The sequence below is a fragment of the Pongo pygmaeus genome, chromosome 10, assembly GCF_028885625.2.
Source record: "Pongo pygmaeus isolate AG05252 chromosome 10, NHGRI_mPonPyg2-v2.0_pri, whole genome shotgun sequence".
Classification (NCBI taxonomy): Eukaryota; Metazoa; Chordata; class Mammalia; order Primates; family Hominidae; genus Pongo; species Pongo pygmaeus.
The window spans coordinates 80,490,178-80,504,525 of NC_072383.2; the positions used below are offsets into that span (position 1 = coordinate 80,490,178).

The following is a 14,348-nucleotide window of genomic DNA, read 5'->3' on the forward strand; positions in this document are numbered from 1 at the left end:
TTTTTAATTTTACAAGTGTTTGCTCATACTTACATTCAATCTTATCAGTTGTGTATTATCCTAAACCTGCATGAGAATGTTATAGAGCAAAAGTTTAATAGTGTGTTCTAGTTCCCTTAATTAATTGCAGAGCCCTGACTTCCAACTTAGTGCCCTTTCCACTAGACCTGTAAAATGCATGTCTGATACACATGCTTTAAGGATATACACTTTGTGTTCTCTCCCATTTTAAAAATGCATTAAAATGTTAAGTTAATGTATCACTTAAGGGAAATAAAGTAAACTGGCCACATCCAGTTTATTCTTGGAATAGTCAGGCACAGACTTTTCAGGAGATATTGATTCCCTTTCCACTTACCCATCTGTATTTACCAGGATAGATAGTCTGACTTAGTTATTCCAGGAATGCACATTTGAAGGCATTTTATAACCTCTTCCCTTTCTCTTAGGAAACAGCTGTAAAGCTCTTACTTACTCAGAGTAACTTGAGAATGATGACTTTTTCTGTTCTGCTGTATTTTTCTGTGCATTCAATTTTTTATGTTACCTTGTTTAAAATGAACTTCTTGTTCTTTTTTGTTGTATTTTACAATCATTTTAATAACAATATAAATACATATTTATTTCAAAGTTATCTTGATACCATTTAATGTAATTTGTTCAAAGGCATGAGAAAGAAGAGATTTTAACTATTTTTAGGCGTTTCATATAAAATTAAACTTACCTATTATAGCTAGTCAAACAAAAAGTTAGGAACTTTGTAAGCCATTTATAGTACTAATATTTCAATTCATGCAATAGTAGATTTGCCAAAGTGACTTTGAATTTCAACAAAATGTTATAAGAATAGGTATTAATATTAAAAATGTATTTCAGCATTTTTATGAGATAAATGAAAGGATTTTTAAGGAAGTGGGGGACAGACGATAAAGTAGAGATTTTGGTGCTGTAGAAAAGAGTTATTCAAGATGAGAAAATCTCAAATGGAAAATATATCCAGAGATTAAGAAATTCTAAATGAAATGTTTTGATGTAATTTTTAAGGGAAGTTAAGTTTTGAAATCCATCATTTTTTTCTCAAGTGAAGGCATTTGTGACAAATTTGGAAAGAGATTTTATATAAGAATTGTGCCTTTGAAAAGTTACAAATTTTTGTGTGGGCACTCAAACATGTATATGAGTCTACCTTCAGTGAATTATTTTAGCAGTTATTTGGGGACTGTGATATTTGTAACACCATCCCCACTATTCCTACTTTCCAGTGGTAGAACCTGTATTCTTTCACAATGCTCTAAGAGTCTACAAGTCTGATGTTCGCTAGTAACTTCAGAGGGCAATGCCATCAGGGGAAGATGTAAGGAAAATGATTGACCCTCAGCTCACAACTTTTAGTTTTTGTAGTTTCAGCAGCACAATATGGGAAGTTAATATTAAATAAGGGAGAGGGGCAGTAGAGTAGGTTTTCTGCCTGAGCACGAAACATTTATATTTGCTATAAACTCCATCTAAATTAAAACATATTTATTCTAGTTGAAAACATGTGAAATAACAGTTTTGGACTCCAAAGGATAATAAAAGTTACAAAAGGATAACTCCATGGATATACACATTTCACTGAATTATATCTTTAAAACTTTACCAGTCGTTGGACAGTTTTCAGTTTTACCTTATTTGACTTCTTAAAAGCATTCCGTATTGTTGACCTCCTTCTATTCTTACTCATTTTTTAAAAAAATAATAACTGCATGCAAGCTGGGTTGTTGTTGCTGACATTATTTTGTGTTGGATGTTCCTATACTATCAATATCGAGATCTGTGGGGATGTGCATAGGGTTTTGGTGACTTGTAGTTTCTTAGTTCGAGTAATTCTTTTGCTGCAGTGACGTGCTCTTTTATAAATAGTAATGTTTTACCTTCTGCTCTTTTGAAACAATCATGCTTCATTGGAGCCCTTCTCTTCAGCTATTGCTTCTTTCCATTCAAAAACCTTTGAACCTTTATGGGACATCTCCCATATCTCTTTCTGCAAGAAGTGAAGCATTGTCAAGATTGCAATCTCTTATCCTATGTTCTTTCCAAGGCTCTACTTTTCAACTCTGTAGTAACCGATACTGTCTTTCAGACCTCAGACAAATCTTTATATTTCTTTACTTAGGGTAGTATCTTTCTTTCTTGGTGTGACTCCTAGCTGTTATTATCTTTATTCCACCTCCATTAAGACAAATCTACATTCTCTTCTTTTTCACACATATCCTTCCTGACTCTTAAATGCTCCAGAGCTGACTTGGTTTGTCTTGAAAGTATTTCTCATTTTTAACTGATAAGGACTCTATTTGGGCATTAGCTTATTGTTCATTGATTATAACTTTTCTTTCTTATTTACTACTGTTTCTTTTATGGTTTCTTTTTTTTTTTTTTTTTTTTTTCAGAATTACTTTCACAATGAGAATTAGCCTCAGGGTAACACTTTCACTTGTAATGGAAAAATTATAAAGTCATCCTCTGTGTTTAGCAACAAAGGTTTCTGACAGTCACGTATGGTTCCAACATTCTGGTATTTATTTTATTTCTGTTTTTTTGTTTCTTGTGCTTATATATGTCTACATTTTTTTCAGCTGCCTACTGAATCACTCTTCTATCGTGCTGTTCTTCAGGATATTATTAAAGATTGTTATGGGATCACCAAATGGTATGAGGATTTTATTTTAACAAGAATAACTATGTTATATTGTAAGTAAAGTGACTTTTAGTCTTCAGGTGAATTTATGCAGGGTCACTGTTATTAGTAGAAGCAACTTTGAATTTGAGCATAATGTCAATAACAAGTACACAACAACTGTATCTTAGGTTAATTATCATTAAAGTGGGGGCTCTAATGATTCCTTCTTGTCCTGAAAGCTTGTTGTAATAATAAAATAATCTATGTAAAATGTACTTTAGAAGTTTTGAAGTATTAAAATATTAAGTAGTTCAGTGACGATATTATATGAGCAAGAGTCATATTTAGAATGTTTCACATCCAGTACAGCATAAACACTTAACTCTAATTAGAACAGATATTGATCATAAACAACTATTACAGCCCTTCAGGTCTCTGCCAGTAGAATACTAGCACTACATATGTTTTGTTTTGTTCCTGTTGCCCCTAAATAATGCACTATTTATACAGAGAAGCAAGGGGTAGGAGAATTTTTTTCATAATATTTGTTCAACAACTGTTGTATTCAAGCATACATTTGTAATTCTGGCAGGTTTTATGAATGGTCTCTTGCTAATTACAATTTTAGGATTCTGATAGTTATTTGGTGTAATAGGATTATTCTACAAATTAAAATAAGGCAATTTTCAGGTTCTCAAAAATCAGTTGACATTTATTAAAAGATATAAAAAGGATTTTTAGATTAGCTATTACTTCTCTGTAAGAAAAAATATCCACTTTTTACCGATAGAAGTTACTACATACAAGTACCTACACAGACTGTTTTCAACTGTCATTCCTGTGTAGATAACTCCCAAATCTGTATCTCAGTCTCCATTCTCTTTTCCATATCGTCAAAATGTCTAAAACTGAATTTTTTATGTACTCCTGAAAACTAGTTCTTTCTCCTATATTTACCCCAAGATGATAATCTTGTTGAAAAAAGCCATAAAATTGTGCAAATTCATGTCAACTCAAATATTTACTACCTGCCTTCTTTAAAGACCTCAAATCTGTTCATGTGTTTATTATTTCCTTTATGACTTCTTAAATTTCTTTTTTTTCTAAACCTTTCTTCTCACTTAAAAACTTAATACTTTCCAATGCTCCACATTCCTGCCTTCCTTTAGTATTCAGAAGATAGCTCGTATTTATTAGAAGACTTTTCTTCCTGTGCCCCATTGACCTTTCAGTCACATTTGACCATGTCGGTAATTGTTTTTTCTCTAAAATCTCTTCCTCATTATCTTCCATTATTCTGTATTCTCTGAGCTTCATTTTTCTACTCTGAGCACTCATCTGTTTTCTTTACAGTTTCTTAATTATTATTCCATCCCCTAGGTATATCTAGCCATTCTTTAATGTTTTATATGCAGCTCCTATCTCTATATTTCGTCTTTCTCTTAGGATCCTTACTACAAATGACTCTTGAAATATGTAACTAGCTCCCACCTCTTTTTCAGAAGTCCACATCCACTTTCTCATTTTCATCTGAATAACTTCACTTAAGTACCTCACAAATACATCAGTCAGCTACATCCAAAACCAATGTTCTCTTCCCACCAGTTCTATTCTTTTCTTTTCTCTTGACTTCTAATAAACAGGTGTTATTTCTGGAAATGGCATGACCGTTATCAAACATTAGAAGTCTAGAAATGATACTTGATTCTGCTTTTATCATCAGACCACATAATTAGTTATCAAGATTTGTACATGTTATTTTTTTTTAATCCAGCAGTTATTTATTGTGTGACAGACAACATGTTAGGTCCTGGGGATTCTGGATGCATAGGTAATGGTTTCCACACAAAAGCGATTTATGTTCTAGTCAGGATGGCTTATGTGAAAACCAAACGGAATGATTGAAGCCTGCTTTCAATAACAGACTAAATAATTAGGACTAACCTCACTTCTGAGGAAACAAAACAATGCCAGAGATGTGTGTGCACATGCGTGTGTGTGTTTAAATTTGTTTTTACTTGGTTTGAGAACATCAGAGACCTATTGAAGTAGTTAAGAATTATAGGACAAAAATCAAAGAGGAAATGGGATTTCAAGAGAAGTAAACCCAGCTTTTATGGCTGCACTTTCCCCAGAAGCATCTGTCAGTTCTGGAATAGGCAACTGTCCACCCATCAACAGAGAAGGTGAGCACAGCTTTCAATAGAAAGACAGTTCTAGTGAAATAAAAGTTAGAGTTCATGGTCTGGTGAGGACTCGGGAGCAAGCCAAGTAAACCACTCATACTTTAAGTTAGGTCTCTAAAGATTCATACTGTAAGAGTAAGAGTGAACTAGAACAGTCCTGAAATGAGTAAAGCCCCATTTTGAATTTTCTCAAGCTGCGATTAAAGTATTTCAGATTATTGCTTCTGCTAGCTGCCTACAAGAAATAAATTTCCTCTGGACAAAATAATGTAAATCTAAGCCTCAAATTATCACTAACATCGTATATATATATAGTACCTTACAAAATGAATCCCAAATAACCAGCTATGTGATGAAACAAGACAACATGACCAAAATCCAAGATAAACGACAGTCAACAGAAATGTACCTTTAGGAAAGCCAGAGAAAGGCTTAAAATAACTATACTTGAGAGAGTTCAACTCTGGAAATATAGAATAGATGTACTTTTCTCTATTTTTCCTGCTAAGTACAACTAAATCCCCTGAACATTATATATAAAATGAATACAAAAAGACAAAAGTTAAAGAGAATAGAGCAGACTGGCTAGGGGTTTCCGGACCGAAGGAACAACACAGTATGAGTCCCCCGGGTTTTCTTTTTGTTTCATATAGCCCAGGATTGGAGTTGACAAAGGTAGTAATCCAGAACCACCAATAGGGATAGAAAAAAAAAGAAATTTCAAATGAAAACTGAAAGACCAGGAAGCGGGCAGGCCTAGAAAAACTTTTATGCATAACTGCCATACTATAGCAAAAAAAAAAAAAAAAAAAAAGAAACACACACACACACAGAGAAAAACCTGTGACTCCACTCTCACCTGTGCCAACAAAGGCCAAGTACAGAGCCTACACTTTCATCCTTGCCAGGCTGTAATGAAACTCCCTTATAACCCATTTGTGGAGGTATTAGATAAGGCTGAGTAGGAAACTAGGACTTGTATCCAACTGTGATAACAATTAACGCGATACCACTACCACAGTGTCATAGAGACCATGTGAGAGGCCTGCACTTCCTACCCACCCAGCCATATGACACCCCTCCTTTCCCCCACTAGGGTGATTGGTATCAAGGAAGGCCTAGTAGAGAGTCAGGACTTACACCATCACTCAGCAGTAACAAGGTAACCCGTATCAGGGTGTCAGTGGAGATCACATGGGAATCTGGAAGTCCCAGCAATAACAAAGACCTTTAATAATCAATAGAAGCTGACTTACCTTTACACAAAAACTTGTACAGAAATGTTTATAGCAGCTTTATTCCTGGTCACCCAAACTGAAAACTACCCAGATGTCCTTCAGTGAGTGAGTATTTAAGCAAACTGTAATAATCCATACCATGAAATACTAAGCAATGAAACAAAAAGTATTGTGGATACACACAACAACCTGAGTGAATCTCCAGAGAATTATACTAAATGAATAGAAGCCAATCCCAAAAGGTTATATACTGTGTGATCATATTTATATACATTCTTGAAATGACAAAATTATAGAATGGCAAGGTATTAGTGGTTGCTGAGGTAGGAAAAGAGGGTGGAGTAGGCAGGAAGTGCATATGGCTGTAAAACAGCAACATGAGTGATCCTTGTGGTGATGGAAGTGTTCTGTATCTTGGCTGCATCCACATCAGTATCCTGAATATTACTGTCATGAGACATTGTGGAAATCCAGATGAAGAGAACACCAGTCCTTATTGTTTCCTACAACTGTATGTGATTTTATAATTATCTTAAAATTAAAAGTTTAGTTTAAAGAACTATGCTCAATATGTACATTGAAATAAAATATTTTTTTGTCAGAGAACCAAAACATTAAAAAAATCCAAATGAAAATTCTAGAACTGAACAAGAAAATGACTAAAATCAAGAAATCTGTGGATAGTCTTAACAGCACTTTAGACACAGCTAAAGAAATAATTAATGAACTGAAAGACAGGTCAGAAGAAAATATCTACAATGAGGCATCAAAAAACAAAAAACAAAGTTAGAGAATAGAAAACAAAGACTAAGAGCTATGTGGAATACAGGGAATAGGTTTCATGTACATGTTAACTGCAGTCTGAGAAGAAGATGAGACAGTGAATGGGCAATAGCAATATTAAGAATTTTTCAATCCTGACAAAAAGATATCAATCTTAAGATTTGGGAAGTACACAAATTTTATGGTGAAGTAAAAAGAAAACAAGTTCTAGACACCTAAGAGTAAAATTGCTGAAAATAAAGACAAAGGGAAAATTCTTAAAGCAGCCAGAGGTGAGAGGAGTGAAGGAGGGAAGCAGAATACCCCCAAAGGAACTAAGTTAGTCTACCAGCTGAATTCTCAGCATGAACAGTGGAAGCTAGAAGTCAGTGATATCTTCAAAGTGCTGAAAGAAAGTAGCCTACAGCCTACACAGCCTATCTGAAAATACATTGTCAGAGGAGACAAAAAAAGAAAAAAGAAAAAAAAGAATGCAGCATACCTAAAAAATAACCTCAAAAGAGTAAATTTAAGTCATGGCATTAGTCCGTTTCTATGTGGCTATAAAGGAATAACTAAGGCTGAGTAATTTATAAAGAAAAGAAGTTTATTTGGCTCACAGTTAAGCAGACTATACAAGAAGAATGGTCCCAACGTCTCCTTGGCTTATGGAGAGGGCCTCAGCTGCTTTCATTCATAACAGAAGGCAAAGTGTAGACAGCATGTGCAGAAACCACATGGCAAGAGAGGAAGCAAAAGAGAGGGGAGGTGCCAAGGTTCTTTTTAACAACCAGGTCTTGTGGAAACTAATAGAGCAAAAACTCACTCACTATCCCCCCACCTAGGAGGGCAATAACTTTTTCATGAAAGATCTGCCCCTATGGCCTAAACTTTTCCCATTAGGCCCCACCTCCAACATTGGGGATCAAATTTCAACATGAGGTTTGGAAGGGTCAAATATTCAGACTGTAGCAGCCTTCAAAACGGAGTTGAAAAAGTGCAGAGATAGAGAGCTTATTCAAGGAAATAATACAGAAAACTTTTAAACTCAGAAAATGATACAAATACTTCAGTGTAGGAGAGTTAAAGACTTTTGAACTCAACCCAAATAAGACTACTCTAAGACATATAATAATCAAAATCTCAAAAGTAAAAGACAAAGAAAGGATCAAAAAAGCAGCAAGGGAAAAGCAGCTCTAATTCATCTGGCAACAGACTTCTCAGTGGAAAATTCAGGCCAGGAGGAAGTGGGAGGACATTCAAAGTGCCAAAGTAACTGTCAACTGATAATATGGTGGCCAGCAAAGCTATCTTTCAAATACGAAGGGAGATACTTTCCCAGATAAACAGAAGCTGAAGGAATTTATTACCACCAGAGGTGTCTTACAAGGCATGCTAAAGGGAGTTCTTCAATCGGAAAGAGAAGGATGCTAACATGCAACAGGAAAATCAGCTGAAGGTATAAAACTCATTGGTAAAAGTAAGTACACAGACAAAATTCAGAAGACTTAATACTGTAAATGTAGTATGCACACAATTCATATCCATGATATAAAGACAAAAAGACATATATCAAAAATAATAATCATAACATTTGTTAAGAGATAGGCGTAAAAAAGTAAACAGACATCAAAAAGTCAAAATGTGGGGGTGATGGAGTTATAGAGCTTTTTTTTAGCTTTTTTGTAGTAACAAAATTGCAGTAGTAATTCCTTACCAATCAATAGCATTGAAAGTAAATTGACAAAATTATTAAAAGATATAGAGTAGCTAAATGGATCAAGAAAACAAGACCCAGCTATTCTTATATGCTACCTACATGAAGCTCACTGCACCTGTAAAGACAGCACACATAGACCAAAAGTACAGAGATGGAAGAAAGATACTCCATTCAAATGGAAACCAAAGAAGAACAGGTACTGCTATATACAGTTACCCTGGAACAACACAGAGTTGAATATACCCGACTCTATAGAATTCAGTAAAAGAAATATTAAGAGCAAAGTATGTAACACGTACATCAAGAAAAGTAGAAAAACTTGAGATAAACGACCTACTAGTACACCTCCAGGAACTAGAAAAGCAAAACCCAAGCGCAAGTTCACTTATATGCAGTATTTTTTTTAATAAGTACATTGGAAAATATATTTGAGACTTGTAACAATTGAATAAACTCGCACACAAACCATGTAGCCTAAAAATATCAACAAATTAAGAAAATGAGGTCTATCTTGAATGCATAAAATATATGCATATTGTTTATCATTTACTACCATAAAATATATACAATTTATAATAAAAGTCAAAATTTATATAAAAACTTCTGCACACAAACACAGACCATATGTGGCACTATTCACAGTCAAGAGAAATGTAAACTAATGTAAGTATGAAATATTAAATCATAACCACATTAAATTAGCTATAGTATATAGTGTAATAATTTTATAGCCACCTCTTATTGGCATTGTATTGAGCTCAAGTGTTATGAGTATTCGTTTAAAACACTTTGTGTTGCAAATCTCTGTGAGCAGTTTATTTCTCCAATGGATTGTGTATCAGTAAAAAGTGATCTCTCACAGTTCTTGTCTATTTTTCGTTGTCTTTAGGGCAGTACCATAAACCTTGAATAACAATACCATGATATCCATATTAAGTGCCACTAGTGATCCTGGAAGTGCTCCCGATATGCAGAGAAGTCATGACATTACAAGAAAAAGTTGATTTGCTTGATATGTACCATAGATTGAGGTCTGCAGCTGTGGTTGCCCACCATTTCAAGATAAATGAATCCAGCATAAGGACTACGGTAAAAAGAGAAAAAGAAATTCCTAACATCTTTGCTGCAGCTATAAAGCTTGTGCAAAAAACTTGTACTTTCTGTGAAATACAAATATGTTTTAATTCACTATGATATCGGTAAAGCTTCTGGTCAAAAGTACACTAGTAGTAGTTAAGCTTTGGAGTAGTCAACAGTTACATGCAAATTTTTTACTGCACAGGATGTCGGCACCCCTAATCCCCATGTTGTTTAAGGGTCAACTATACTTACATCACATAAAATAGACTTCAAGCCAAAAGAGACAAAGAGGGTCAATATATAATGATAAGCAGGTAAGTTCAGCAGGATATAACAATTGTAAATGTATATGCACCCAGCACCAGAGCGTGAAAATATATAAAGCAAATGTTAATAGATCTAAAGGGAGAGATAGATTGCAATACAATAACAATAGGGGACTTGAACACCCCACTTTTAGTCGTAACGATTAGTCAGACAGAAATATAACAAAGAAACTTTGTGTTAAACTACACTGTAGAACAACTGGACCTAACTGACATTTACAGGACATTTCATCCAATTGCTGCAGCATATATATTCTTTTCATCAGCACGTGGATCATTACCCAGGATCATATGTTAGCCACAAAACAAGTCTGAACCAATTCAAAAAAGTAGAAATCATATCAAGTATCATTTCTGACTACAATGGAGTAAACCTAGAAATCAATAACGAGAGAACCTTTGGAAACTGTACAAATACATGGAAATTAAACGACATGACCCTGAATGACCAACAGGTCAATTGAGAAGTTAAAAAGGAAATTTTAAAATTTCTTTTTTTTTTTTTTGAGACAGTCTCGCTCTGTCGCCCAGGCTGGAGTGCAGTAGCACAATCTCGGCTCACTGCAACCTCAGCTTCGCGGGTTCAAGCTATTTTCCTGCCTCAGCCTCCCCAGTAGCTGGGATTACAGGTGTACGCTACCACGCCCAGCTAATTTTTGTACTTTTAGTAGAGACGGGGCTTCACTATGTTGGCCAGGCTGGTCTCAAACTCCTGACCTCAGGTGACCTGCCTGCCTCGGCCTCCCAAAGTGCTAGGATTACAGGCATGAGCCACCACGCCTGGCCTTAAAATTTCTTGAAACAAATGAAAATGAAGACAACATACCAGACCGTATAGGATTCAGCAAAAGAAACATTAAGAGCAAAGTATATAGCAATAAACACCTACATCAAAAAAGTAGAAAAACTTGAAATAAATGACCTAATAGTATACCTCAAGGAACTAGAAAAGCAAAAACCAAATCCAAAATTCTAAAGAAAGAAATAATCAAGATCAGAGCATAAATAAATAAAATTGAGACTGAAAAAAACCCACGGAAGATCAATGAAATGAAAACAAGTTAGCATTATCTAATAAAATGGAAAATATATATACATGTCTCAGCAGCTTTACACCTAAGTATATATATTAGACAAAGTCTTATATGTATGCTTCTAGAAACTTTTACAAGAATGATCAATTGCAGCAATGTTTATAAGAGCAAAAATCCAGAAACAAAAAACTCATTAATAGAAGAATATAATAGAAGAATTGTATTATATTCATGTATATAGAAGTATTTTATATACCACAATGCAAATGTATGAATTACAGCTACATGCATCAATGTGGTTGAATCTTGTGAATATAATTTTAACTGAAATCTCAGAAAAACTCCTATAAAATGGTTCCACTTATATAATTCAGAAAAGAGCAAAACTGAATAATTTAGGAATATAAATATGTGGTAAACAAGCAAGAACAACATATGTAAGGTAAACACAAGATTCAGTATCATAGTTTCCTGTGGGAGTTGGGAGGAACAGTGGATTATTAGGCAGAGTGATAAGGTAGGGAAGAGGAGAAGTACATATAGAAATCAAGGTATTTAATACTAGTAATGTATTTCTCAAGTTTGATGTTGGGTACAAGAGTTTGTTTTATTTACATTCTTTATGCCTTACACATATTTTGTAAATGCTTATTGCTTTTGTTCAGTATCACTAAAATATTAATCTTTTATCAGGCTATACCCCACAGTCAGTTGAGCCACATATTATACTCCCGATATCTAATATAGACACCTCATTATAATGATAAGAAAAAATAAGTGGTTAAAAGCTTGTGTAAAGTCATATAGCCTGAAAGAACCAGCATCAGGACTAAATTCGTAGTCCAGAAAGGTTTTCAGCATCCCATTCTTGTTTTTAATGGTAAATTCTCTTTGAGATATTTTTAATATGAGTTGATTTGCAAGGCTCTTTGTATTAGCATTGTAAATCAAGGTTATTGGAATTACTGGCCAGCAATAGTACTAAAGACAGAAAATAAGGTCACTTAATTAATTCTTTTGCACTTTCTTTATTTTTCTTGCTAGCTAAAATAAATCATCTTCCAGTAATAATATTGTTTTAGAATAACTGAAACATTATCCTGAAAGTTCTTTAAGTGTAATTGTTTATATAGCCTAAGGTTAGAAGTAAGCCTTTTTCAGGGATTTAAGGATAACATTTTAACTTTATTATTTATAATTGTGATTTAGCCCATTTATGTTGAAACTCAATAATTTATGGAAATTTATTTATAATTAGTCCTTATCTATAATAGAAACTTTCTAAGGGGAATAAAATGCCAAGGAAGGAATTTCATGGATTAAAAATCTTTTAAAACACTTGGAAAGAAAACAGGGAAAATCCAATTTGTATACTTTTTTCACTTTATTATTCTCTTGCATAATAAGAAATGTATACAGCTATACAAAAAATATATATAGTATTTTGCTACCTATAATTATGTTACCTAGTTTAATTTTAATTGTGATTTTGCTATAATCAAATAGGAAAGTGATCTTAAAAACTATCTCACAAAATTAAAGATAATCATTTAATCCATAATGTGTGGTTAAGTTGAAATTAGAAGGTATCTTTTGAACTGAAAAGTAACTTGAAGATTTTTTGGAGCTCCCTTAAATGATAGCTATTTACAGCAAAATTTTATGTTGTTGATCTTTTAAGTCTTTCAATATGTATTAGCATACAAAAGGCACAAAATAATAATAATGTTACAATAATTTCATAAATATTTTGTGATTATGGAGAAACTGAATTTTAATACAATCTGTCCTGCATGTGTTTGCTTCCATTTATTTAGTATACCTCTGCTTCACCTTTCTCTAAAATCTCCCTCAAAAATGCTGCTTCCTTTGAAAGTGTTACAAGCAAACCATGTTCTTACAATTGCATTTTTGGAGAAGCATGTGAGTGTTGTTGGATTCACTTGAGTAGAATTTTAATTAGATCCAGTGCATTCACTTTTATTAAAAGAAAGTATACTGATTCCTTTTTAGCATGCTGACCATGCTTTATTCTGACAGAGGGGCCCTTTTTAATCTGTTCTTAACTTCTCATCATTTGTCTTTCCCAAATAGTCATGTCACTTTTCTGACTTTCAAATGTTTGCTAATAATTCTTTATGCCCAAACCTAAACTATTATTGTGGCATTCAAGGCCATTTCAAATCTGTTATTAATTTCATTCCAGCCTAATCCATCATCCCATTCTTCCTGTGCACCATGAACAGCTGCCCATGCACACCGTCCTGGCACGCCAGATTATTCATCATTTCCCATGACATTATTTTTACACTTTGTATGTTTTCTTGGAGTTGTTCTCTCTACCTGGAATATTCTCCTCCCTATTTCTGCCATCCTTTCATTCCAGGACCTCTGGAAGGTGAAATTCTGAGTTTTTTAAAATCCAGTTTAGAAGACATCTCTGTGATAGCTTTCTTTCCTCCTTTTCTTCTTTTTCTGTTCTCCTATAATACTTAAGCTGTGATTCACTCTTCTTACTGAACCTGAATAATACAATTAATTGTATTTCTACTCCTCTGCTACCTTCTGAGCTCCTTGATGACCATTTTTTCAGTTTTATTAAATGAAATGGTATATCATAGTGCTTAAGAGCACAAATTCTAAAAATCCTCTTTGCACCCAATTTTCCCCTCTAACCACTGTCCTATGTTGGCTCTTTCCTTTATAGCAAAATTCCTTGAAAGTGCTGCCAATTTCTTTTCCATTTCCCTTAAACATGTTTCAGTAAGATTTTATTTCCATCACTCCAGCAAACCACCCTTTTCTGGTACATGAATGACCCTATGTTGTTAAATTGCATGATCCATTCTCAGTCCTCTTCTTACTTTGCCTGCCATTAGTATTGCACCCAATTTTCCACTCTTTATTGAAATACTTCTTTCTCTCATATTCTAGGGAAAGACTCAGGATATACTCACCTTTCTCTCTTGTTCTTTTTTCAGTTTTCTTGCTGATTTCTTATTTTCAAACCTCTAATTGTTGAGGTGGCTTTTTTTTCTGTCTATACCTACTACATACCTTATTTCATCCCATCTGGTGGCTTTAAGTATCATCTATACTGGTGAATCCCAAATTCACCTGTTAATGACAATCATATTCTTCCAGGTACTCAGACCAGAAATCCTTAAGACATCCTTGACTCTTCTCTCTCACTGCCTAGGTTCAATCTTTCAGCAACTTTATAACATCTCCCTTCAGAATATATGTAATTTTTTTTCACTTTTCACCATCCTCAGGACCATCACTCTGGTCCAAGCCACCATCATCTTTCACCCAGATTATTGTAATAATTTCCTAGTTGGTC

General features: G+C 34.0%; 1 protein-coding gene across 7 annotated transcripts in view; it reads left to right on the forward strand.

The window, feature by feature from the left end:
- The window catches only part of METTL25 (methyltransferase like 25), a 124,649-nt gene that overhangs the window by 81,923 nt on the left and 28,378 nt on the right, over positions 1-14,348 (forward strand). For 6 of the 7 annotated variants that reach the window (XR_010122647.1, XM_063646527.1, XM_054443479.2 and 3 more), the window contains one exon: positions 2,616-2,689. The exons of the other annotated variant lie outside the window; for it this stretch is intronic. Coding sequence is in view for 5 of the 6 variants with exons in the window: in XM_063646527.1 (XP_063502597.1) it covers positions 2,616-2,689 (74 nt within the window). In the remaining variant the exon portion in view is untranslated. The remainder of the gene's footprint in view (positions 1-2,615; positions 2,690-14,348) is intronic. 7 annotated transcript variants of the gene reach the window in all.